This window comes from Labrus bergylta, chromosome 7, assembly GCF_963930695.1.
Source record: "Labrus bergylta chromosome 7, fLabBer1.1, whole genome shotgun sequence".
NCBI classification, from domain to species: Eukaryota; Metazoa; Chordata; class Actinopteri; order Labriformes; family Labridae; genus Labrus; species Labrus bergylta.
Window position 1 is genome coordinate 5,475,736 of NC_089201.1, and position 22,859 is coordinate 5,498,594.

Genomic DNA, 22,859 nt, shown 5'->3' on the forward strand with positions numbered 1-22,859 from the left:
CAAGTTGATGTTACTAAAGCATGTGATATGAATCAGTCTAAGAGAGTCCCCTCTGAGCATGTGTGAACCTCAGTGGTGCCTGATTTTACTTATTTATTTGTTGCTTCAGTAAAGGTTTGGGATATTAGTCTGTTAGCCTGGAGAGTATTCCTGAAGCTGGAGGTACACTGTTTGATTTCAGACCGGCATTTTTTTTTGTCAAATGAGTGATTCTGAAGTCAGGCACGATGGCCGATAACGGCTCGATCAGCTGCTCTCAACCGGTTGGATGCATTTCTGACATGTCTGAAGTTTTGGTTTACGACTGCACGAACTCCCACAGTGAGCCATGAGCAGATTCCCCCAACTTCATCACTTTGTTTTCCTGATCGTGTCTGCACAAACTGTCAGACAGCATCTGAAAGCGCTAATGTGTCCTCCCCTCCGCAGTCTGCACTAAAGATATGAGCGAGAGAATGCTGGCAATTGATGCGGTTAAACTATCACAGATTGCATTTTAACAAAGTGAAATATAAGCAGTGGCTCATGAGTAATATAGTGCGTTAAAAAAAGCCTTTGTTATTGAGCACATGCAGACTCGTGCTCTTACAGTCCTCTCTCTAATTGTCTCCCATTCTTCCCTGTTTAGCTGCTGAGCTGTAGTTTGAAACATTCAGTCGACCGTGTGGACTAAACGGTCTCTGGCCCACACCAAATCCTAATTTGTCTTCTGTGACACACTGGAATGATTATCACAGCAGTAAAGCCAAAGCCGCACGGGACAATAACCTGGGTAGTAAACACGAATGCAAAATGTGGAAAGAATTCTCCACAACAGGATCTGTGGAGAGAAATCTTCTTGGTAATGAGACTCGCATCAATTTACAAAGTGCTGTCAAGTCTTTGTGACCTACAAGTCAAGCCCATGATGTCTCACTATGACACATAATATACCTGCAGGTTGTTTTAAAAAGTCTACTGATTTGCTGTGGAAACCCTCGTCATAACCGTATCGAGTAGACAAAGAACAAACTGTGCCTTACCGCTTGCCATCCTTTCACAGTGTTGCACCGAAAAGAGACTTTCAGGTGCTTGATTTCTGTGCCAGCACATCTGGGAATTCTTCGCGCGATCCCCAGATTCATTGGTAATCTGGAGGCAAAGCAGTGTAGTATTGAGTTTTTATACCTGCCTCAGTTCAAGCCGGCACAGAGATTTTTTAGCGGCTCAGAGACCTTCAGCGAGATGTCTGCATGTCTCACTTTTCATTTAGATTTCCACCTTCTGCGTGTCTCTTGTTTTGTTTCTGGCGTCCCCTCAAGAGGTCTCCGTCATATTTTCTCTCTGAGGTTGTTTCTGGTTCATGTTTGCTTAGAAAAAAGGTGAAAATGAATGTAATACATTGACTTCTGATTTTTTAAAAGTGATTTTATGAGTGTGTAAGCATCCATGACATGACAGGTGATGCAGCGTCCTTTTGGTATATTGGGTTCATTTAACCTGTCGGATGGTGTGTAAAACACCCTTATCCAAAAACACTCCAGCCTGCGTGACCCTGATGAAGGTCACAAGCTGAAACGGGTCGGTCTAATGACTAACTCTCTAAAACGCTTAGCTAGGCCCAGAGAAGCTGCAGATTCAGGTGTTGATTCTCTGGGTTTGTCTGTTTTCATATTATTAAGTGTCCACATTTAATGCAAGATTGCTGTAAGGCCGTTGTCTCATAGTTGCTCTCGCACACAACGCCACCAGACTGCTTATTCATCCTTCTGTGGAAAACCTTTGAAGGTACCAAGGGTAAAAAAAAAAAAAAGAAAAATGTAAGTCATCATTGCGTTATGGGTAATTCTTGTTCCTGCTGTTCGTCATCATCCCACACCACAATTCATCTTTTTTTTTTTTCTTTTACGTCCGCAGAGCTGCTCTCGTGCTTGTTACTGGCCAGTATAAACAGCAACAAATGGCGTGCTGTCACTGAGATGTGGTCAATGGTAACATGACACACCAGAGAGTTATTTTCAGTGGTTCAGAGGGAAAAAATGCAATCGGAGCAATTTCTACATTCAGCTTCTGACGTCCCTCTGACAGTTTATCTGCTTAGCTTTGGACCCGAACTCTGGCTGTGTTTGTCTTATTCCTGCAGGAGCTTACCGCCTCTCTAAACCCTGCAATACAATGACTCTGATCTCCCAAATGCAAAGTAATGACTGGAAATCCATGCATGGGCTGGACTAATCTGGTTTGGATACAGCTGGAAACAAGCCTTTAGAAACTGTCCATTTTGATGTCTTTTTCTTTATATATTATTTTCCATTTGTCCCTGAAGTCATTGAGAGTCTATAAGCAGCATGGAGCACAAAAGCACTTCCCTCCAACCCACACATCTGTCTCTGTAGAGCTTGAATCAGCATCTTGTCAGAGCAAATTTGCAGTAGTGGTCACATAGTCTAGTTGGCCAGTGCAGCAAAAATAAATATGGGAAACTAAAGACCAGAAATCAGGAACACTCCGTTTATTTTTCAAACCATTTCTGTGGTTTCACTCAATAAATATCTTGTATGAAACGTTAAGGGGTTTGAGTCCACTTTGTTTTCCGTCTTCATTATATCCTTATTGTCTGGTCGGCTCGATGCTCTAACTTCTTCCGACTATAACTTAAATTTTATTGTGTACAGCTGAAGATGAACTAAGTGTTGTTTCAAACTATTAAAGGTCACATATTCTCCTCCTCTTAAACCAGTGTAAATAAGTCTCAGAGCTCCTCAAAACATGTCTTCTTGTTTCTTGTTCTAAATCCACTCTGATCCTGTATTTGATCACGTCTATAAACCCCTCTATTTCAGCCCTGCTCAGAACAGGCTGTTTCTGTTTCTGTACCTTTAAATATGTAAATGAGCTGTGTCTGACCACGCCCCCTCTCTGGAAGGGCTTGGGTGTCTCAGGCTTTCTCGCTCCATGTCCTATTTTTTACGGTGAGAAGGCAGACTCAGAGGGCAGAACAAACACCTGGCTACAACAGAGGTTGTACTCCTCGTTGCAGCGCCCTTGGGTTTGAATCCGACCTCGGCCCTTTGCTGCTCGTCAACCCCAACTCTCTTCCCCCCACATGTCCGGTCTCTCAGTTGTCCTATTCAATAAAGGCAAAAATTGCAAACAAATAACAACTTGATGGCAGATAGCACTCTCTGCTGGTTAAAAAAATGAGTATTACACTTTAATTTTTTGTCTCAGCGATTTAGGTTGTTTATATTTGTTTTGATATTCAATTGTACTGCGAGGTATCGTCACATCCTTACGAGGTAGTGTGATGTTTTTCTTACAACTCTGAGTCATTGGATCTGGTTAGTTGAGGAACTGAACTGGAAGCAGACTTTTGGAAAATGTTTGAGAGAATTTGTTGCCTTGGTTGCATTTTATCAACTCAAGTTTCAGAAACCACTGAGGAGTTGGCAAACTGGAGGATTTTCCATTGATTATCTGTTTGTGGATCCTGGCCTCAGAACCTAATTTATGTCCCTCTTGCCATCCTATAGCACACCCCTCTATTACAACTCAAGTTCAGATTTCATCCCCTCCACAAACACCCGCTGGCTGTCAGATGGAGATACAGCTTCCCCATGCTGTTATAAATCTATGGATGCCTGATTGCCATTGATGACAGAATAACTGCTCTCTGATTACAGCGGCAGGAACGGCCGAGCCGTTCTGACCTCCACGCAGGGATCACCTAGCTTAAGTACACAGTGTAGATAATTTGTGGCATGATGGGAACATTTAAAGTAAGTGTGTTTAATGGGAGACGAGCGGGAATGTTGAGTGAAGGTTTCAGGAGAAATGGATCCTGTGTTGGTTCAATGATTATGGTTAATAAAAACTGACCGAGAGAGCATGACTTGGCGTGTTTTTTACGAGGTCATGGTTGGAAAAGTTCTTGCTTGGATTTATTTGCTCTCACCAAGTCGGCCACCACTTCTTTTTTTTTCAGTCAGTCTTGTTGTTCTTTTCACATTCAGGACAGTAAATGTAACCTGCCAATCAAGATGCATCCAAAGTGGCCTCACACACATCTCCCATCATGGAATCTGTATGTTTTCACCCCCTTATATTTCATGTTTCACAATCAGAAGTCTGCTTCTTTTCATATTTTTTTATTCATGATTCCTGCTTATTTCTTGCCTTTTACCGTTTCTTAGACAGATTCTCTCCCTCGCCGTCCAGCCACCATTACAGCTGAGTCTGAGGGTTTTCTGATTGGTTCACAGGGGTTAAAAGCTTTCATCACGAGCAGTGCCAGTCAGGTCTGCTGCAGGGTTTGACTTTGTGACCTCTGGCACCATGTGGTCCACGATCCAGCAGAGGTCCACTTGCCTTGAAGTAAACCATGTACTGCAGTTTCACACTCAGACGTTTATCTGTCCTGAAGTGATGACAGGGCTGATGGAGATTATCTGAGCTACATATGTGACAAATTGAGGAACGTGAGTGTGTTGCTTTTTGGATTTATTGAACCTGTGTTCATATGGTCGACTGAAAAAATGTTAAGAGACACTTCTGGTGTATTCAACATCTCTCTGATAAGTTATACGTTATTGTCCTCAAGGGTAAATGTGTCTTGCAGACTCTGTCCTGCAGCTACAAGAGAATGAAGAATACATATATAGAAATCCTACAGATGCAGTAGCATTTCAAGGAAAATCAATGCAACAATGACTATAAAATGAGCCAAAAAACGAGACAACAGCTTTCATATTCTGCGTCAGAGAGCGTCAGGCATCAGCTTAATCACATTTGGAAACATGAGGCAGCTGTTGGTGATCCATAACACGTTGTTAGGAAGTGTAATAGTCAGCTCTTATCTTGTTTAGCCGGCTCACAACCAGGTTTTTACACCCAAGGAGTCTTTAATGTCTCGGTGGGGGGGGATCACAACAGCTGCGGCTGATAAGAAGCAGAAAGATTAGTGGAGAATGTGTGCTTCGTCAACCACCGGCTTGATTAGTCGATCCAGCCGCAAAAGACTAAGGACAGGGGACAAGTGTATAGTACCCATCCTTCACACTTAAAGAGAGAAAATACACCTTTACAAACAATCTGGTGTTCTTATATTTTAGGTATCAATTTCAACTCTGTGTGTGTGTGTGAGGCTTTGAAGGTGGTTATGCTCTGATTTGTACACTGAGCTCATTTTCACTTCCATTACAAGTCCATCAATGTGAAGCAGGAGCTTGATGAAAGGCCCTCTGCAGACAATTGATCTGGGTGATGATGAAGAGGAGGAGGGGGGGGGGGGGCGGGTACATGCCACTCCTTCTTTCACAGGATTTTTACTCGACGGTGCTCACTGGAGTGTGAGCATGGTTGTGGCTTTGCACTTTGATGGGCTAGTTAGACGTGTTGTGTGATGGATCCTTCTTAAATGCTCTTAAAGAAATAGTATGGCGTGCATCAGCCAATTACGCAGACAGGCCGTGAATGGCTGGAGCTCTTTCTCCAGACTGATGAATTACATTTCTCTCAGAGCTCCAACAATTCATTCACAACACCCCTGTGGTTGTGTAAAATAAAAAAAATAAAAAAGAAGCATTTTCTCCTCAGTCAATTCGAGGCAGGCGCAGGCATTAATAGGGATTCTGTAATTGGCCTGTTTTGCATTTCATCTCCAAGGATATGTTATTCACACGCCTACCTTATGAAGGCTAAATTGTTTCAGTTCTGAGCTGATTGCGCCTCCAACACAATAGGAGAGAAAAAAGAAAGCCTGCCCTCTTGCCTCCTGCGGGGTTTTGCTAAACCACTTATTTCAAACTAAACTGGATTATAGACTAAAGAGAAAAGCTGGAATGCCTCGCTTTTCCTGCATAATGGAGCCGGAGCACCCAGGGAGCCGTTGCCCGGCTGGCAAATGAACTCGTGCTTTCGAATGAACATATTAACGGCAAACATATTAGGGAAAATCAATGTTTGTTTATTCAAGAGAGGGTTCATGTCGGCCCCCTCCTGTAACCTGTCCTCCAGAACATCTCTGGAGAACTTCCTGTTATGCATACTGCCCACATGCTTCTTTGCTTTCACATTCATGTTCCTCAGAAAGTCCGAGCAGTTGGCAAAGTAGGGCAAGAGGAGGAGCAGTGGGGTTACATTAGTGTGAAGTTCAATCAAGGGGTTTGTTTTATGTTCTCAATACTGCCCCAAAGACTTTAGTCTTCATGCAAAAGGGAAATCTCAATGTGCAAGAGCAGCACGAGGAATGCAAATGAAACACTGCCTCAGTCCTGAGCAGCGGCGTCTGGATGGACGACAGGTATGAGCATAAATGAGAGCAGTCAGGTTGTTGTTAGCTTAAGCACATTCTGAAGCTCAGAGGTTTAAACGTACAATTTGGTGTGTTATTTTGTTGAATATTTATTTTTGGGCTTTTCATGCCTTTTTATTGTAGAGACAGGACAGTGAATAGTCAGAAATCAAGAGAGTTGGGAATAACGTGTGGGAAAGGAGCCACAGGTCGGATTTGAACCTGGGTCGTCCGCTTGGAGGACCACAGTCTCCATACTTGGGGAGTGCGCATTAACCACAGGGCCACCAGCACCCCAGTAAGACGCACGTTTAATACCAATTTTTTCATCAAAACTGTGTGCTCGGTCTTATGTACCGGTGCAACCGATAGACCTGTGTATAATGCTGAGACATGCATCGTCCTGCCGCCACCATCACACATTGCACACAACCTGACGTGATTGAAATTTTGCCTAGTATACATTGTGACGTACAACCGCAGCCACTTTTAGCATCTTTTCTCCCTGATTGGGTCGTAATCCAGCATTTCAAGGAGATGTAGTGTTAAGTATATAAATCCTTTGGAGTTGTGGTTTTTATTGAAAAAGACTCCTCAATTGAAAACAACAATAGAACAGCAGTGATTGGCAGTTAAACACAATGATCATCGTTATGCAGCACCTTTTTTCCTCTCTGGATGACCCCCAAAAAAGTCTGCGTCTTATAAACCAGTGCAACTTTTATTCTAGGTTTTATGGTAAAAGCCACGCCTGCAGACGCTGGTCACATCACTGCAGGAACAAATCAAAACGTGCAGAATCAAAGATTGCAAAGTTGGCCATGTAGGAACAGAAATAAGCTCATGGGCTGGTTGGGAACCTGGCGCTGCGCCCCTTTAAGACGACCGGTTCACTTGAAAAATAGAGGAGGCTTTTCTTCAAGTCTCTTTCCACACAGTTCTCTGAGTTTACTTTGAGCTGGTGTCTTGTAAGCCCATGCTCGGGCCAGAGAAGAGCCTCATAAATCCACACTGGATCTCCCTGAAGCAGTGATTGAGATGTATTAACACTGCTAAGCAGGCCTCTGTGGTGAAGTCTGCACAAAGCACAGCCCCCGGGGCCTCTCAGACCACTTCAGTCCTCTTCAGCTCTTTGTAGAGTTCCTGCTCACCTGCTTTGATTAAAAAGTAGCCACAGGATCTTTGGCTCTCTGCTCCAGCGGGTTGAGGGATGGAAGGTGCATGTTGAAACCTTGTGTGTGAGATTTGAAGAGGATGATAACCATCCATCTCTCCCACGAGTTCATGTGAAGTTCAGATGAAAGAGTCTTACTTTGAGTTTAAGGAGAGAGCTCATTTTGGACAGCTGCTGACTGTAAATAACACCGATACTCTTCAGAAGTTGGGTTTCGATTTAAGCGCTTCACTGAGTGCATACTTTCTGTTTTCTAAAATCTGAGATATGAACAGTTTACATTTGTACACTCAAGTTTAAATGATTGTCACAGATTTGTTTGGCACTTTGTGAAGTACTTTTTCAAAGTAATTTTAAAGTTGTGTCAGGCCTCATAATACTAACCATGCACAGAACAGGATGGAGGATACATTAAGATCGTAACACTTATATAAGCTTCTTGTGCAAGTACAATGTGAAGATTTCTTACCACTCTGTACTTACGATAGGGCGACCTTATTCCAAACCTCCAAATCAGGACACTTTAATTTACCGCAAACCCACATGTATCGATGGTGGGTAAATGTTTCCTCCTGATCAGCTCGTTTAAGTTAGCTTTAAACAGCGTTTGCCTCACTGAAATAAATCATAACAGTTCTACTTCCTGCCTGTACCCACTGTTTGTGTTTGCTTGTTTTATTATGGCTTTATGTCTGCATTTCCAACGTGGGCGACTGAGAATGGACACTTGCAGTGTGTGCAAAAGCAGCACATTCATTGGCTGGTACTTCTTGAAGGAAGCTGTAACTCTCCTGGAGCTCTTTGGAAAACTTTATTTTCGCCATGACAGCTCGCCTACCTGTCGTTACGCAGTAGGTCCTGTTCGCATGATAAGCTAGGCTAGCTAAGCAACAGCCGCAACCCTAAGATTTAATGATACATGTTTAAACCAATCAGTGTTGGACTTTGACTGGTGGTGCATTAGGGATGTTTCTCTATTCGCTGTGATTGATTGACACGTATACAGACCAATCAGGATTATTTCAGTGGATTAAAACCAGGAAAGGGACTGTTTAAAACCAGGACATATTAGTGCTTTATAGATATTTGTGGGGTCAGGACACTGAGCTTGAAAACTGGACGGTCCCAGTCAAATTGGGATGTATGATCACCCTACTTTACAATTAATGTAAAGCTACAGCCTGTTAGCTTAGCTTAGCACAGAAAATAGAAACAGCAGAACACCTGGCTCTTTGAAGGTCATAAAATCATGTCTACTAACACCTCCAGTGCTCACCAATGAATACATTCTGCTGCAATTTCATTTACAAAAACACAAGTATTTAAAAAGTCACATGGTGGTCCCTGCATCGTGAGAATTCTCCACGCTTGGTTTATCACACCAGTTGCAAGCTGTCAGTTTATTTTAATTGGCACCTCTCAAATTGTCCAATTCCCTGCAAGACCGGGAACAAAACTGCAGATCTTCTTTTCCCATATCTGTCTCGTCTCCTCCTCATGGTGTTTATGTTTGTCTTAAGCCAGCTTTAGCAGTGAGTCCCACAATCAGCAGGAGCACAGACGCTGCTTTGCTACGTGTCACTGAGGGCTAATTAAAATGATACATTGACGGCGTGTTAACCTTTGTTTAACAGTAGGGGCTTATTTACCTTTAAAAATAATAAATTGAGTACTGTATATATGTTGCTTCATCCTGGTGTGCTTTTTCTTCCAGTCTTGCAGGAGCGTAGTTAACATTACTGTCAGTCATGGTAGCACAGTGTTTTCCAGCTTAACTAGCTTCATCAGAGGTGTGTCCAGTTGACTGGGGTTGACCAGACTTCTGCAGTGATGGAATTTTTAGGTGCACACAAACACCCATGAATTGACCCTTTTTCTAACTCCAATCATAAACAATATAAAGTAACAGAAGACAATAGCACATATGACATCTTCTTAGCTGTATACTTTAAGGACTCAAAGAGAAAATGTACGTCCGAAATGTTACAATTTAATGTCAAAGTAATTTCATGCAAACTCCTTCACAGTCTGACTTTCACAAATACAGTATTAAACCTCCCTCAGGGGCCCCCATCTGACAGCACTCACTCTCATTGCCTTCCTAAGTGTTGCATGCATCATTGCTCTGATCTTGGATGGAAAAAAGAAAAATGAAAAAAAGAGAAAAAGGAGTAAGCATTGGGACACTGCCTGTTGGAGGGCCCCCACTGAATTTTTGCCTATAGGACCCCAACGGCCTCTTGAATCTGCCTGAGATTCAACACGGCATGACAGGTTGGAACAGATAGTGAATTACCTCCTACTGTAGTACTTTACACAAGCCATTTTTGTGATTGTATAGCATTTGGTAACACTACCCATAATTCCTTGCCTTATTCATTCTTTCTATATCATATAAATGACCTTACTCTGGGAGTTACCGTCTCCTGTCTTCCCCTGAGATGTATGCAGAGCTGACTGTAACACGTTTGGCAGATCCTTACATTAATGAGAAATGGTGACGTGGGTAGAAGCGATGACCTTTTGATACCAAGCAGCTGAATAACATCTTCATGGGTGGAATATCTTCATGAAACACTGAGGCACTATACGGGCTGTTGTCAGAGCTCCCCAAAGCTTTTGACAGAGCTGACCTTACACAAGTTTTTTTTTTTTTTGTGTGTGATATTTTAACTCCCATGAATATTTAATACCAACATACACTGTGCTGTTCTCGGCCATACTAATGTGCTTCAGAGTCCGTGCTGATAGGATTTCTAAACATGGTGAGATTAACCGTTTTAGAGAGCGGGAAGGTCTTGTGTTTATTTTGAAGTAAACACATTAACTCCGAGGTGTTCCTTTGGTACTACTCTATTTCACCACAGCAAAACATGGTAATTTGTTGTTTGCAGAGCTTGTCAGTGGTGCGTTCAAAGCCTTGTCTTCTGTCCCCCAATGCAAATGTGGTAAAGTTTATGATCACGTCTGTGCCCTTTGGCGTTTGGATATGAAAGTGTAAGATCACATCCAGTGGAATCAAAGTAAGATGAGTTTAGCATGAGGTTCAAGTTTGTGTAATGAAAAGGATAACATCCTGGACTGTGAGGCCTGGGGTCCAATTATCCAACAGGATAAAAGCTATCTGGTTTGATCTTGAATTTGGGTTGTTCAAAAGAAAAAAAGGATTTCATAATGGATTAGGATCAAGCAATCAAATCCTGGTTTGAATCCGGATAAATCCTCCAGTTTATGTTAGTCAAACGTTTTGAGTAGGATTACACTAGAAGGCTGGATTCAGACTGGATTACAGGGAAAATGAAAGAAAACTATTAAATGTGTAAAAAACAATATTTACAAGATAGTTAATCATTTAAGACTTTTAAATAATTCATTTTATTCCACATTAAATATTTCACTAGAAAGCATCAATATTAAAGTTAACATTATACAAAATCAGAGACATCAAAAACGTACTAAATCTGAAGCAGATCTGACATAGTACTCAAAATCCACTTTACCACATTTCTCTAACACTAACATGTGTCTCTAGTCTGTCTACAACCCCCCCAATGATGAGAAAAGTCCATCCTCTCCGTCTTCTGCCTGCTCCACTTTTCAGAAAATGTGTGCTCAAACAGGCCGTTTGGAGATGTTCCCTTCATGACATCACAAAGGGCAGTAACCCCTCCCCCAGGTGGGTGACACTCCCACAGCTAGGTGTTTGTTCTGCCCTCTGAGTCTGCCTTCTCACCGTAAACAATACGACATGGAGCGAGAAAGCACCGAGCCACACAAGCCCTTCTAGAGAACTTGTTGAAAAGGAGGATAATGTCAGACCTTTAAATTTCAATTAACAGCAGCTGTGAGGATCTTTCAGTTTGTGGGGATTTTGATGCCTCTTGTGGACAAAATATGCAGTGTGAAGTCCCCTTTAGAGCATAGGTAATCCAGATTTGGTAGTCATTAAAAGTCTGTACCTAAATCAGGGTCCAGGTTTTCTTTGAAATAGCAGGATAAAAGAGAACTGGATTATGTGATCCTCTAGAAAAGAAGCGGATTACCAAATCTGGATCATTTTTATCCAGTTGAAAGCCTTTGAAGTTACTTTTTACTGAACGTTTTAGATTTTAGATTTTTTATTTCCCGATCAGACACGGGACGACTGAAAACTGTTCTCAGGAAAAAAACCTAGGTGGACATGGGGCCTAAGAAAGGTCAGTCAGTCCTTATAAGGAAAATGCTTTGGGGAGGAGGTATGTCTGGTCATTTTTCAATATATTTTTCATAAGCAGTTCCATGCAGCTTTTGGGAAATGGTTTAATATCAAGTGTGTATTGTGATGAATGAAGTTCATATCGTTGGTTTTGATGTGTCTGACTCTGGAATCACCAGAGGGAACTATGTGCATGAATAGAAAGTTGTGATGGAGGTTCACCTTCATTTATAAACACTGACTCAGTGCTAATGCTCTGGATTTAATAACAGCTGGCCTGCTTCCCCTCCTCTGGGTTTGCTTCAAAAAGTGGTTTAAAAAGTCACTAATAGAAAAGAAAAACATGGCACTGGACTGATTTGTTCTTCCTTCAAGGGTTTCCAAAAAGATCCCTCCAGCCAGTTTGTGATGAAACACATATCAAAGCCTCATGATGTAGTTAACACTTTCTAAACCGTCCTTGAGCACTCGTTTAGTTCCAGATGGCATTACACAGCTGTACTGTGGAGGCCATTTTATTCTTATTTATGAGTTAAAGTGATGGAAAATGAAGCTTTTCTTTGATTAACGTCCAATCCAAAGCTTCGATCTGGAGAAATGTGAAAGTCCAAGATTCCTAAATGTTACATCTGCCCAGAGAATCACATTTGGCCCTCGTATGTTGAGTGTATTTTCCAACAGTTGTCCCTTTTTGTTTACTGTGATGTGAGAGTTTGATCAGTGTTTCTTGTGCTCTCTGTGTCTTCCAGAGAAAGAACCTCCACCTGCTGCTGAACGTGTTTTTGCTGGCAGCCTGGGGCGCCGTCCTGCTGGCTGGACGTTTCTACTGGATGGGAAACAAACCCCCAAACTTCTCCAACTCTGACAACCCAGCAGCCGACTCTCCCGCTCTCCTCACCAGGATGCTGACATTTTTCCACCTGCCCGCCGTCAACTTCTGGCTTCTCCTTTGCCCGGATATGCTCAGCTTTGATTGGTCGATGGACGCCCTGCCTCTGATCAGGAGACTTGCTGACTGGAGGAACTTACATACAGCGGCCTTTTACCTCGGATTGTTCTTGTTGGCGTGGTTCAGCCTGAGGACGCCTCACACAGCTAAAGGGAAGGAAACCAATGGCAAAGTTCACCATTACACCAACGGCAGAAACGGGAACAGTAACGGACACACTTACCAGTACAACAACCATGAACATTTGAACAACTCCCACACAGACACTCACAACAATAGTGCACAAAATGGTACCAAAAAGCACTATGAGAGCAGGACTTCACTGCCCACCACTGAAAATGTGGTGGTGTTCTCTCTGGGTCTGCTGGCCATCCCTTTCCTCCCTGCCACAAACCTGTTTTTCTATGTAGGCTTTGTGATAGCAGAGAGAGTACTGTACATCCCCAGCATGGGCTTCTGCCTGCTGGTCGCCGTGGGGATGAGGTGGCTGTACGTCCGTCTGAGACGCAGGTCCTTCAGGACGATGTTGGTGTACTGCAGCGCTGCTCTGGTGCTTCTCTTTGGGGTCAAAACGGTCCTGAGGAACCAGGACTGGCGGAATGAGGAGATGCTGTACAAGTCAGGGATTTATGTCAATCCTGCTAAAGGTACGTTTTAACTCCAATTTATACCTGTCAGAAATCAGAGGTCCCACATTTGCAGATGTTGTTTTAGACTCTGTCACTGTCTGTCTTTGATGGATAGGGTCATAAACATCCCATCATAATGTGTTATAACTAAGTGGCAACCTCTCGTGTTGAAAAATTAAGCAGTTCGTCGAGTGTCCACCAGAGGCTGGTTGCAGAAGCACAAGAAGTCCCATACACACCCATTCAAAAAAGCTTGACTTAACAGCAAAAATTAACAAGGTGACAGTCTGGTTCAAAACAAACAATCTGATTAGCTCATGTTTCAGTGGGCACACACTGTACGGGGGGTGAATTTTTTTATCCGTTTTGATTTGATAAAGGATAAGAGTTATCCATAATAAGGCGTGTAGCTGACCTGATTGATAGATGGGTGTGGTGTAACAGTTCATCAAGAGACTTAAAACCCGCCTCAGCTCCAGCTCTCAGCCTGTCGTTAGGCTGAGACAGCATTTCCAGCATGGCTCATGCTAATCAAACCACCAAGTTACTGTGTTGCGTGTCTGCTTGAGCAAGTATACTAGTGTTAGCTTGCACCATTGTTGGCTCAATAACACCAAAACGTTAGCTTTGAGTGGTGCAAGCATCAGCTTAATACGGTCACTTAGACAGCAGAAATTGAATACTTTTACAGATTGCAGTTATCCCTCAAATTGGGATGAAAAGACCTACAGTATGGCTTTGTCCAGCAGATCTGTCCTGAAAAAAACCGTGCAAAAGCTCTCTGTGTCATACGGTGACATGGTAGGTAGGATTTTCCAACATTATTGATGCTTGACTCACGGGAGTTCCTGTGTGAAAATTAAAAAAATGGTACGCTGGAGCAGCCTCATTTTCTCATTTGTCAGAATCACAGACAGCCTTTAGAGTTCTCCATCATTGTTCAAAGAAATGACATCCAAAAGGTAAGGTGTATGGTTAACGTGACCTCTCCAGTGCAGGTATATCTGCTCCATCAAGTACAGATTTTATACTGAATGCTCTCTATTCACATTGTCTGAATAATGAGCAAGCTTTTTAATTAATAACGTGTGCTTTCTCTCTTCTGAAACCTTCAATAATTCAATGTAAAGCTGCTTCAATGTCCCCTCTTCATGTCTCAGCCTTTGCACTGACAGAATATTCAAGTTTGTAAAAGTTTAACTCAGAAGCAAAAGTAGTCCAGAGTGACTCGTATGACTCCAGTCTAAAGCACTTTGATTTGACTTTTGTTTATGAGAGCTCATGTATCATCTCCTACCCAGCATGCAATCTGTTCAATTACACCAGAAGTCTGATCTCACTTGGAAGGACACTGTCACTCTTCCCAAACTGGCAACTTTAACAACAATAATAAAATATTCAGCAGCCTTTAAATTCAAGGTCACCAGAAACAGAGTCCAATCCAAAGTTGTCCGAGCTGCTGCAGATAAAGCGGAGCGGGCAGGAGGAACTCTCAAGGCAACACGGGGACATGTTGTGTTAGCTAATTTCCCTTTCAGATTCTGCAGTGGAGCTGAGGCATGACAGCTGTTTGTTTTGGCAGAGCGTCAGCCCCGCAGAGCTGCAGCAATGTCCCCCACTCACATTCAATATCATGTTTATGAAACAGTGAAGAGAAAACACACTCACTGGTTCGTTTGAACTTGGAAAATTAAAGATGCACAAAGCAACTTGTACCTGTGAAAGGTCCTAAATGATTTTGTTCCAGGAAATGTTGACTTTTTTCTGCCTTTACATTGCACCATCACTGGGGATTTCATACATGTAGATAAAATTTTACACAACTAATTACCTTAAACACATTGCTTAAAGGCTCACTGCATATTTTAGCACTTTGAACACATTTTGGAAAAAGCAACACGAGCCAAGGTTTGATATCTCTGATTATACGACTGATGCAGATGCAGGAAGAAACAAAATCTTTACACAAAGAAGTGTTAAATGTGCAATATTGTACAAGATTATTATGCAGATTTACTGTTTGATGCGTCTACATATCATAAGTGCATCAACTTTAAAATAAACTCAATGGAAAAGTATAGACACAAGGTTAGATACAGAGACTGTGTAAACCATGGATGAAGTCTCAGTAATGTCACCCCTTAATAGCTTCAACGTGACATCACACACTTGTGGAACCGCCCACCTGGCAGACAAATAGAGGCGTTTTACTGCTGCATGCTGCAGAGAAGTTGCCGGTCATTTCTACCTACGTGTTTTAATCTTTTGGGTTGTTGTTCAGTGTGATGATCCAGCCAACGAGGAAATAAGCTCGGGTTGTTCTTTTACAGAATCCTGTCTTACCCAGAAAGGAGGAGCATTACGGACCCAGCCACATCGAAAAATACAAACCCTAACCCCGTACTTTTGTAGACTTTAATCCTTGAGGGTCAAGATGAAGGATTCTCCACTCGATGTAAACATCACTAAGTAACATTCTGACGAGGACTTAGCTATAAGTGATTGAGATGGTGTCCTGTGTGCTGTTTAGAGGTCACAAGTGGGCAAATCTTGCAGCCTATCTTAAAATCTCTGTTTTTTTTTCTGCGGTTGTCAGGTGATGTAAACATGCTCGACATGCCCTAACGCTCGATTAATCTAGAAAGAGGCAAAGAGGTGGATGCTTATTCATGCACAACTCATCTTAAATTGAATCCAAACTGATGACTTATAAAAACAATTCACCCCCACCCTTTGGCCAATAAAAACATAAGCTATTCAGATGAAAGCACATTTTAATTTGGTACCCAATGGGGATGCCTTTGCTTTTGGAGACAGCCTCAAGTGGACATTTGAGGTACTGCAGGTTTTTGCACTTTCTCCATTCCTTTCTTTCCAACTCTGCAGGTTTCCCCTTATATAACATAGCAATCTGCACAGGCTCCTTTTTTTTTTTTAAACCAATTATTTTCTTTTCGTCCAATCACTACCTCAACATTAATCTTCACACTCCACAGCGCCTGCACAAAACGTACAAAAGCTTTTAGCGACCCTGTTTCACCTGTCAGTTACTGCCATTCAGCTCCAATGCTGTTAGCTTTGCAATAGCTCCGTGGTGGTCCTCTTTTCATGCACTCTGTCATAATGACTGGTGGTTTTGGCACAAACCTCCCCTGGTGTGTCATCTCTCTTTACCCATGATGTCTTGGTGCACCAGGTGCAGCAGACAAACGTCCACTTCAGGGATTAAAAAACACAGAGCGTGTGTCAGTGGACGGCTGTGAATGAGAAAAGAAAATAATTACTTTCCCTCTCCTGGTGCTTTTTTTTTAGATCCTGACAAAGTCGTATTTAAGAGGGTTAAACAGCATTTTCTTTTTTATTAACTTTCTCTTTTGTGTCCTGTCAGCATGGGGCAACCTCGGAAATGTCTTGAAGAGCCAGGGCAGCATGGAGGAGGCCGAACAGGCATACAGAAACGCCCTCTACTACCGCAGCAACATGGCCGACATGCTGTATAACCTGTGAGTCTGTGTTTTACACATCTCTGATGATGTCTAAATGTGCCTGAGAGGCTTTTTAAACTGATATATTAGATTTTCTTTTCAGTGTGTCTCCACTCACAGAAGCTTCAATGACTTGAGTGTGTGCGCACAAATGAACGAGTTCTCCCTTTACATGTGTATCCATTGATCAGTGCTGTTCTCTCAGAGAAAGTGCTGCCGTCTTGTGTTGTAATCTCCAGAGTGTCGTCTGTTTGACAGGGTTATTAATGATGCTGTTTTAGCCTGGGGGGTGGGGGGTGGACACAAAGCATCCACAGTCAACACTCACAGTGTGCTCACATGTCTGTGGTTTGCTCACATCTAAATCTCCCTCCTCACTTTTATCAGCTGCATGTGTTCTCGTCTGATCCTAACTGCAGTTCTTTATAACTTGAAGTGTCTCCTCTTTTCAGTTTTTTCTCGAGCTCTAAACTGTCTGCACCATCTGTCCTTTTGTCTGTTCCAGCGGTTTGCTGCTACAGGAGAGCAACAAGTTCTCAGAAGCACTCCACTATTATAAGCTGGCCATTGGGAGCCGGCCAACTCTGGCTTGTAAGTACAGCTCTTCTTTTTTTATTGACAATCTGCAGCTCTTGTGGTCGTGGCTGTGCTGTGTCCAGGCAACAGTGAACACAGGCTGTGGTTGTGTGAGAGGAGAGGAGAAGGTGGCAAAGGGCAGTTGGTGTAAGAGTGAATTCAACGTTCAACACAGCGGTGTGACTTTAAAAACCAAAGCCTTTCAACCAGATAACTGAATGATATAATTCATTTTGAAACTAGCACATGAATCTCATTTATCCAACAAGTGTTTTTGATCTTGCGTCCTCTCCTTTCCACGTATATTCCCCACATCATCCTCATCTTTTCCTGGTTTAAAAGATTCCAAACAGGGTCATTGTAATGCCACGTCGAGACGAGGTGAAGATACAACGTGAAAGAGCAGACGAGGAGACTCTTTTTTACAAAAAGTATATTAGATGACATTAACATTTAATCAGGAATTAAAGGAGCAGTATGTAACTCTGACACCGAGTGTTTAAAATGGGTTCTGCAGTCAAAAGTCAAACATCAGAGAGAGCTGTCTCCCCCCCCCCCCCCCCCTCCTCTCTAGAGTCGATGCTCACGTAGGTTGCCATGTAGTGGACACTGAAGCTTCAGTGTTTAGCCAGCTCTGCATTGGTCTATAAACCAGTCTCATAGCTGACAAACCGAGGGCCGTGTGGGGGCACCTTAAAACCCCCTACCTTCTCTGGTCCAAACAAATCCAGAGCATTCAGGAGCAGAATCTAAAGTTAGAAGGAGGACATACTGGCTGCTGCATTGTTGTCAGAGAAGCCAGCACTTCAACATAGCATGTTTCCTTAATGTCTGATCATATAGTAATGTACCTTTATCATTTCACTCACTACACATCTTACTGATTGGAGCTTTGACTTCAGGGTGAATCAGGGCAACAAAACAAGTCCAAGTGAGAAGTAACCAAACTAGCCTGAGAAATCAAAGAAACCAAAGTAGAATAAACTTCTTACCTATTAACTGACAAAAAAAAGGAGATAACAAATCATAAATCTGGAGACGCCTCCTAACAGCACAACTAACTCACGACAAGTTCTGAAACAAAGGAAAGCACAAGGTACAAAGGTACCACTAGGCCACCGGCGCCCCGTCAATGTGCTTGTTTGATTGTTTAATTGGGGAAAGAGCTCCATCATAGCTTATCGCCTGCCAGAGGGGGGAAGTCAAGCCACCAGTCACCTCCTTGGGCTGGCACACACACAGACACTGAAAGAGAGAGCACACACACAGACACTCCACAGCGAAAATAAACCACCACATTACAACCACAGCCGTCCCCGTCTTCAGCAGGTTTGTTTCCTGATTAGCACAAATTGCTCACAATCTGCACCGATCATGCACTAAATGAGCTCCCCGTTGTTCCAGGCATCAGTCAGTGACAGACAAACGTCTCTGCTTTTTAGTCCCTGGATTAATTATAGACCTAATCAAGATCCCGGTAAGACAAGAAAAAATTCCATTTGGGATGCAATTATTCAATTGGGTACAGCCGATAACAAGGTTAATTAATTACCTGAAGCGGCAGACATGTGGAAGGCAGAATAAGAAAGTGACAGTTAAAGCCTTTTTCAAGGTTACTCCATCGCTCACTGCCTAATTTGGAGAAAACCACAGAGGTTATTTCTTTATATTAACATGCAGAGCCATCCTCCCTTTGAGATAAAGCTCCATTGATTTCTGTCACATTTCAAGCAGAATTAAAATCAGTTAAGAAAGCTGATGAAATTGGAAAACGTTCTTTCTTTCGTCCGTCTGTAGATTTTCTTATCGGTTCTGCTTTCAAAAAATATAAAGAAGTTCAGATTTGAACAATGAAATGCATCATCATGTGGGACAGATAAGACTCTGAGGATGTGAAATAAAATAATGTGAGAGACGACCCGTTTAAAGGAGAGACGACAGGACAGATTTGATGAGACCTCAACATCTTATCGAGGTTCATCTGCTGTCTCAGGTTAATTTATTCCATCAGTCTGACTGTATAGATAGGAAGGTCTGCAGAGACTAATTACTCTGCAGCTCCACATCGATCCTTAGATTCTGTCTGAGTCCGCTCAAGAGAAAGTTTAACGAGTAAAAGTAAAACACACAGGATCCATATTAAACTAAATCATAGAGTGAAGCATGAAAATGACCCACAGGGGTTCATTTTTCAAACCTCAAAGAACCACTGATCGTCTCTTCAGTATGATTTATGTGACGGCTCAGTGAATCCACACTCATTTCCACGTTTTCTCTCTCTTAACAGCGGCCTACTTGAACACAGGCATCATCCTGATGAATCAGGGTCGCCTTGATGATGCTAAGCGCACCTTCCTGACCTGCGCTGATATCCCGGATGAGAACCTGAAGGACCCCCACGCGCACAAGAGCTCCGTCACCAGCTGCCTGTACAACCTGGGCAAACTGTTCCACGAGCAGGGACACCAGGAGGTAACTGCCTGCTCAGAGATACATGTGTACTTTTAAATATTGTGTTCTCTCCTCACTATGTCGTAGCTTGTAACTGGATCTGTGTAGTTTTAAGTCTCGTTTCTCTCCTCTCAAGTTGCTTCTGCTGAAAACCACACATTTTCTAATACATTTTCAAATTAAAAGTATTATGTTCAGGGACTTTTATTGTGAAGGATCTGTTGGAAATAAAATATGTTCTAAAGAAAATGGTCGAGTAACCTTGGCTTTAGTGGAGCTACAATTAGCGGACATTTTCAACAACACTGTTAGAAATTACAGTTTTTGCAGCCACATCTTTGACCTTGAGTGCTTTTAATCATCTTGGACTTAAGACAAGCGAGACATCAGTTTAAACTCACCTTTAAGCAGGTACACATGTTGTAATGGAGATGAAAATCCATTCAAGCACATAGCCTGCGTTAAATGCTGACAACAATGGGCCACATAGTTCCTGAAAGAGCAGTTGCGTTCACCTTTGGTGAAAAATGATCTCATGTAGGAGCTGTTCTGTTGAATTGCAATGACATGCACATGTGTATTGAGTATATATTTTGGCTCATATTTGTGCATTTTTAAGTGTGTCTGCAAACATATTCCATCCTTCAAACACCCACACTGCAAACATGGCAGCTCAGAGATTACTCCTGTACAAAGAGAACATGCTGGAAAATTTAACAACAGGGTGAATTGAGATTAAACGCAGGCAGTTCCCTAAAGAGCCTTTAGGGGACGCTGAGAAAATACTCACCTCTTTATGGACATGTTCCAAAAGTGCCAGTGTCAGAGGGGACACAGTGTTTTGTGCAGATTATCCTCAGGCTGTTCCTAACACATTCCCTCTCTTTCATGCCCCTGAAGACCTACAGCGCTGGCTAAACTCACTGAGTTTCCAATGCTGCAGATTTATATTATACAGCAGCACTGACGCTGCTGATTCAATCAGGACTGAAGCTGCGGCGCTGCAGATTCAATAAAGGCTCTCATAGATTGTTGGCGTGCTGCAGAAAGAGAAACGTCCCACTTCCTCTAACCTCTAACCACAACATTTGCTTCAGAAAAAACATTTTAGATCATCCTGCTGCTACACTCTGAGGCAAATCACTGGACCTTCACTCGTGTCCACACCAGAGTCAATATGTGACACCGCTGTAGTCGTCCTAACTGCCGTGACACTGAGGATAGACCCTTTACGCACTACTCTGTATGAACCAGCCTCCTAGCGACCCCCAATTCCACGCTGTGTATTCACTGTGTCGGGGGGCCCCCGGCTGCAGGGGAGGAATGAGTTTCTCTCGCAGGGTCTCTACGCTCACTAATGCAAACATCCCCCACCTTCCCTCTCTGTTTGTTTCATTCACAGGAGGCCCTCACAGTGTTTAAAGAAGCAATACAGAAAATGCCAAGACAATTTGCACCACAGAGCCTCTACAACATGATGGGTAAGAGCTGCTTTTGTTTCTCAAGAATAATATCTGCTGGTGTTCAGTCCAGGAATACTCACAGGCAGTGGACCTGGGGGGGTTAGGGGTTATTTCTGGAGTATTGTGGAACAAATGGCTGCCATACATCATGAATTTTTTTTTGTTTTTCTAAGTTTTCTAGGTCACTTTAAAAAAAATAGACGTTGTGTTTTATCTGGACCAGCAGCCTCTGATCTGAACCAAACGTAATGAAGGACAAAGGATAGACAGCTTTTATCTGTTTGACACTTTTAGATTTGAATGTGGAGAAACTCAAACTTACTCAAATCTCAGACTTTGGGAGGTTTTTATCGATCCTGTGAGCTGAAGTTTGACCAAAATCAATAAAGGCCTTGTTGTCTGATTGCAAGAACAAAAATGTCCATCAAAGATCCCATATTCTCCTCATGTTCAGCTTCATGCTTCAGCAGGAAGCAGGAGGCTGCTCTCCAGTGCTTGATGCCATTTTTTTGACTGCAAGCACGGGTCAAGCTGGACAGAATAGGTCAAGCCAGACAGGAAGTCAGAAAAGGAAATGCACAGAGCACCTGGCAAATTTCAAAATAAAACTCAATGTACAGACTCCTCATCTTATTTTACATGACTTTAGCAAAATTCTGTCAAAACAGGAACCAAATGAACAACAATGCTACCTCAGAAAGACAAAGAAACATGTTGTTTGAACGTTTTTGTCTTTATTCCTGCGTGGTCTTGTAGCTCATGGCTGCGCTCAGCTGCACTCATTTTCCAGAAAAGGACCCAGAGGGGCAGGGCAAGCACCGTCTGACGATACAAAACCGCGATGCTGACTGAACAGAGCTCACAGGGACTTTATGGAAATGAGCAGTTACCAGTTGTGAATCTCTAAACCTCTGATTACGATTAAGATTCAGATAAACACAAGGTTAAGATGTCTTTGTGAAGTCTTTAGTTTATGTCCTGCCATGGCTGACATGATGCAAAGTTTTAAAGGAGAGCAAAACTCCAACAAGTGTTTAAAGAAATGTCTGATAAAAAATCATGAAAAGAACTTTTAAAATCTGGTTATATCATCAAACAGCGTTTTGAGCAGACTTCTGTAAGGTTTACAATATCTCGTTAATTAGAGTTGATTTGCTTTTTACTACAAGAACAACCCTGCTTGTTGGATTACAGCTGGAGAGCAGCTGCTCCCGGCCTCATTAGAGCTGCTTTCACTTTGCTTTTTTACTGGGGTTTTTCTTCTTTCTTTCCTTCTCCCTCCATACACAAGCAGCTACTCAAGCTCACACACGCGCACACTCACATGGAAACCTGGGATGTCTGTAATCTTGGTAATGCCACAGGTTTACTTATGAGTTAGCAAAATGGGATTTGACAGAGCGACTGGAATGATGTCATAATGTTGATGAAAGCTTCAGTCAGCATCGGGAGCAGCTCTGCGTCTGTAGCGGAGCCACTCAGCCACAGATCTGTGATTTCTGCAGCTTAGCTTTATGTCCCTGCTGAACCGATTTGCACACTTGGCACACCTGCTCGGACAGGTTTCCACTTTCAGTCCCTGTGCCGCTCTCATGCTGTTAGTCAGACGCCGTGGAGGCTTTCATCAGAGGCAGGCCTGGGTGGTTATCTGCACCCTGCTGGTCTC

At 42.7% G+C, this 22,859-nt stretch overlaps 1 protein-coding gene across 1 annotated transcript in view; it reads left to right on the forward strand.

Moving 5' to 3' along the window:
• tmtc2b (transmembrane O-mannosyltransferase targeting cadherins 2b) overlaps window positions 1-22,859 on the forward strand; it is a 111,625-nt gene that overhangs the window by 58,479 nt on the left and 30,287 nt on the right. The window contains exons 3-7 of the mRNA XM_020639801.3: window positions 12,390-13,236; window positions 16,607-16,721; window positions 17,209-17,294; window positions 19,567-19,751; window positions 21,133-21,211. Of these exons, the coding sequence (XP_020495457.2) occupies window positions 12,390-13,236; window positions 16,607-16,721; window positions 17,209-17,294; window positions 19,567-19,751; window positions 21,133-21,211 (1,312 nt within the window). The remainder of the gene's footprint in view (window positions 1-12,389; window positions 13,237-16,606; window positions 16,722-17,208; window positions 17,295-19,566; window positions 19,752-21,132; window positions 21,212-22,859) is intronic.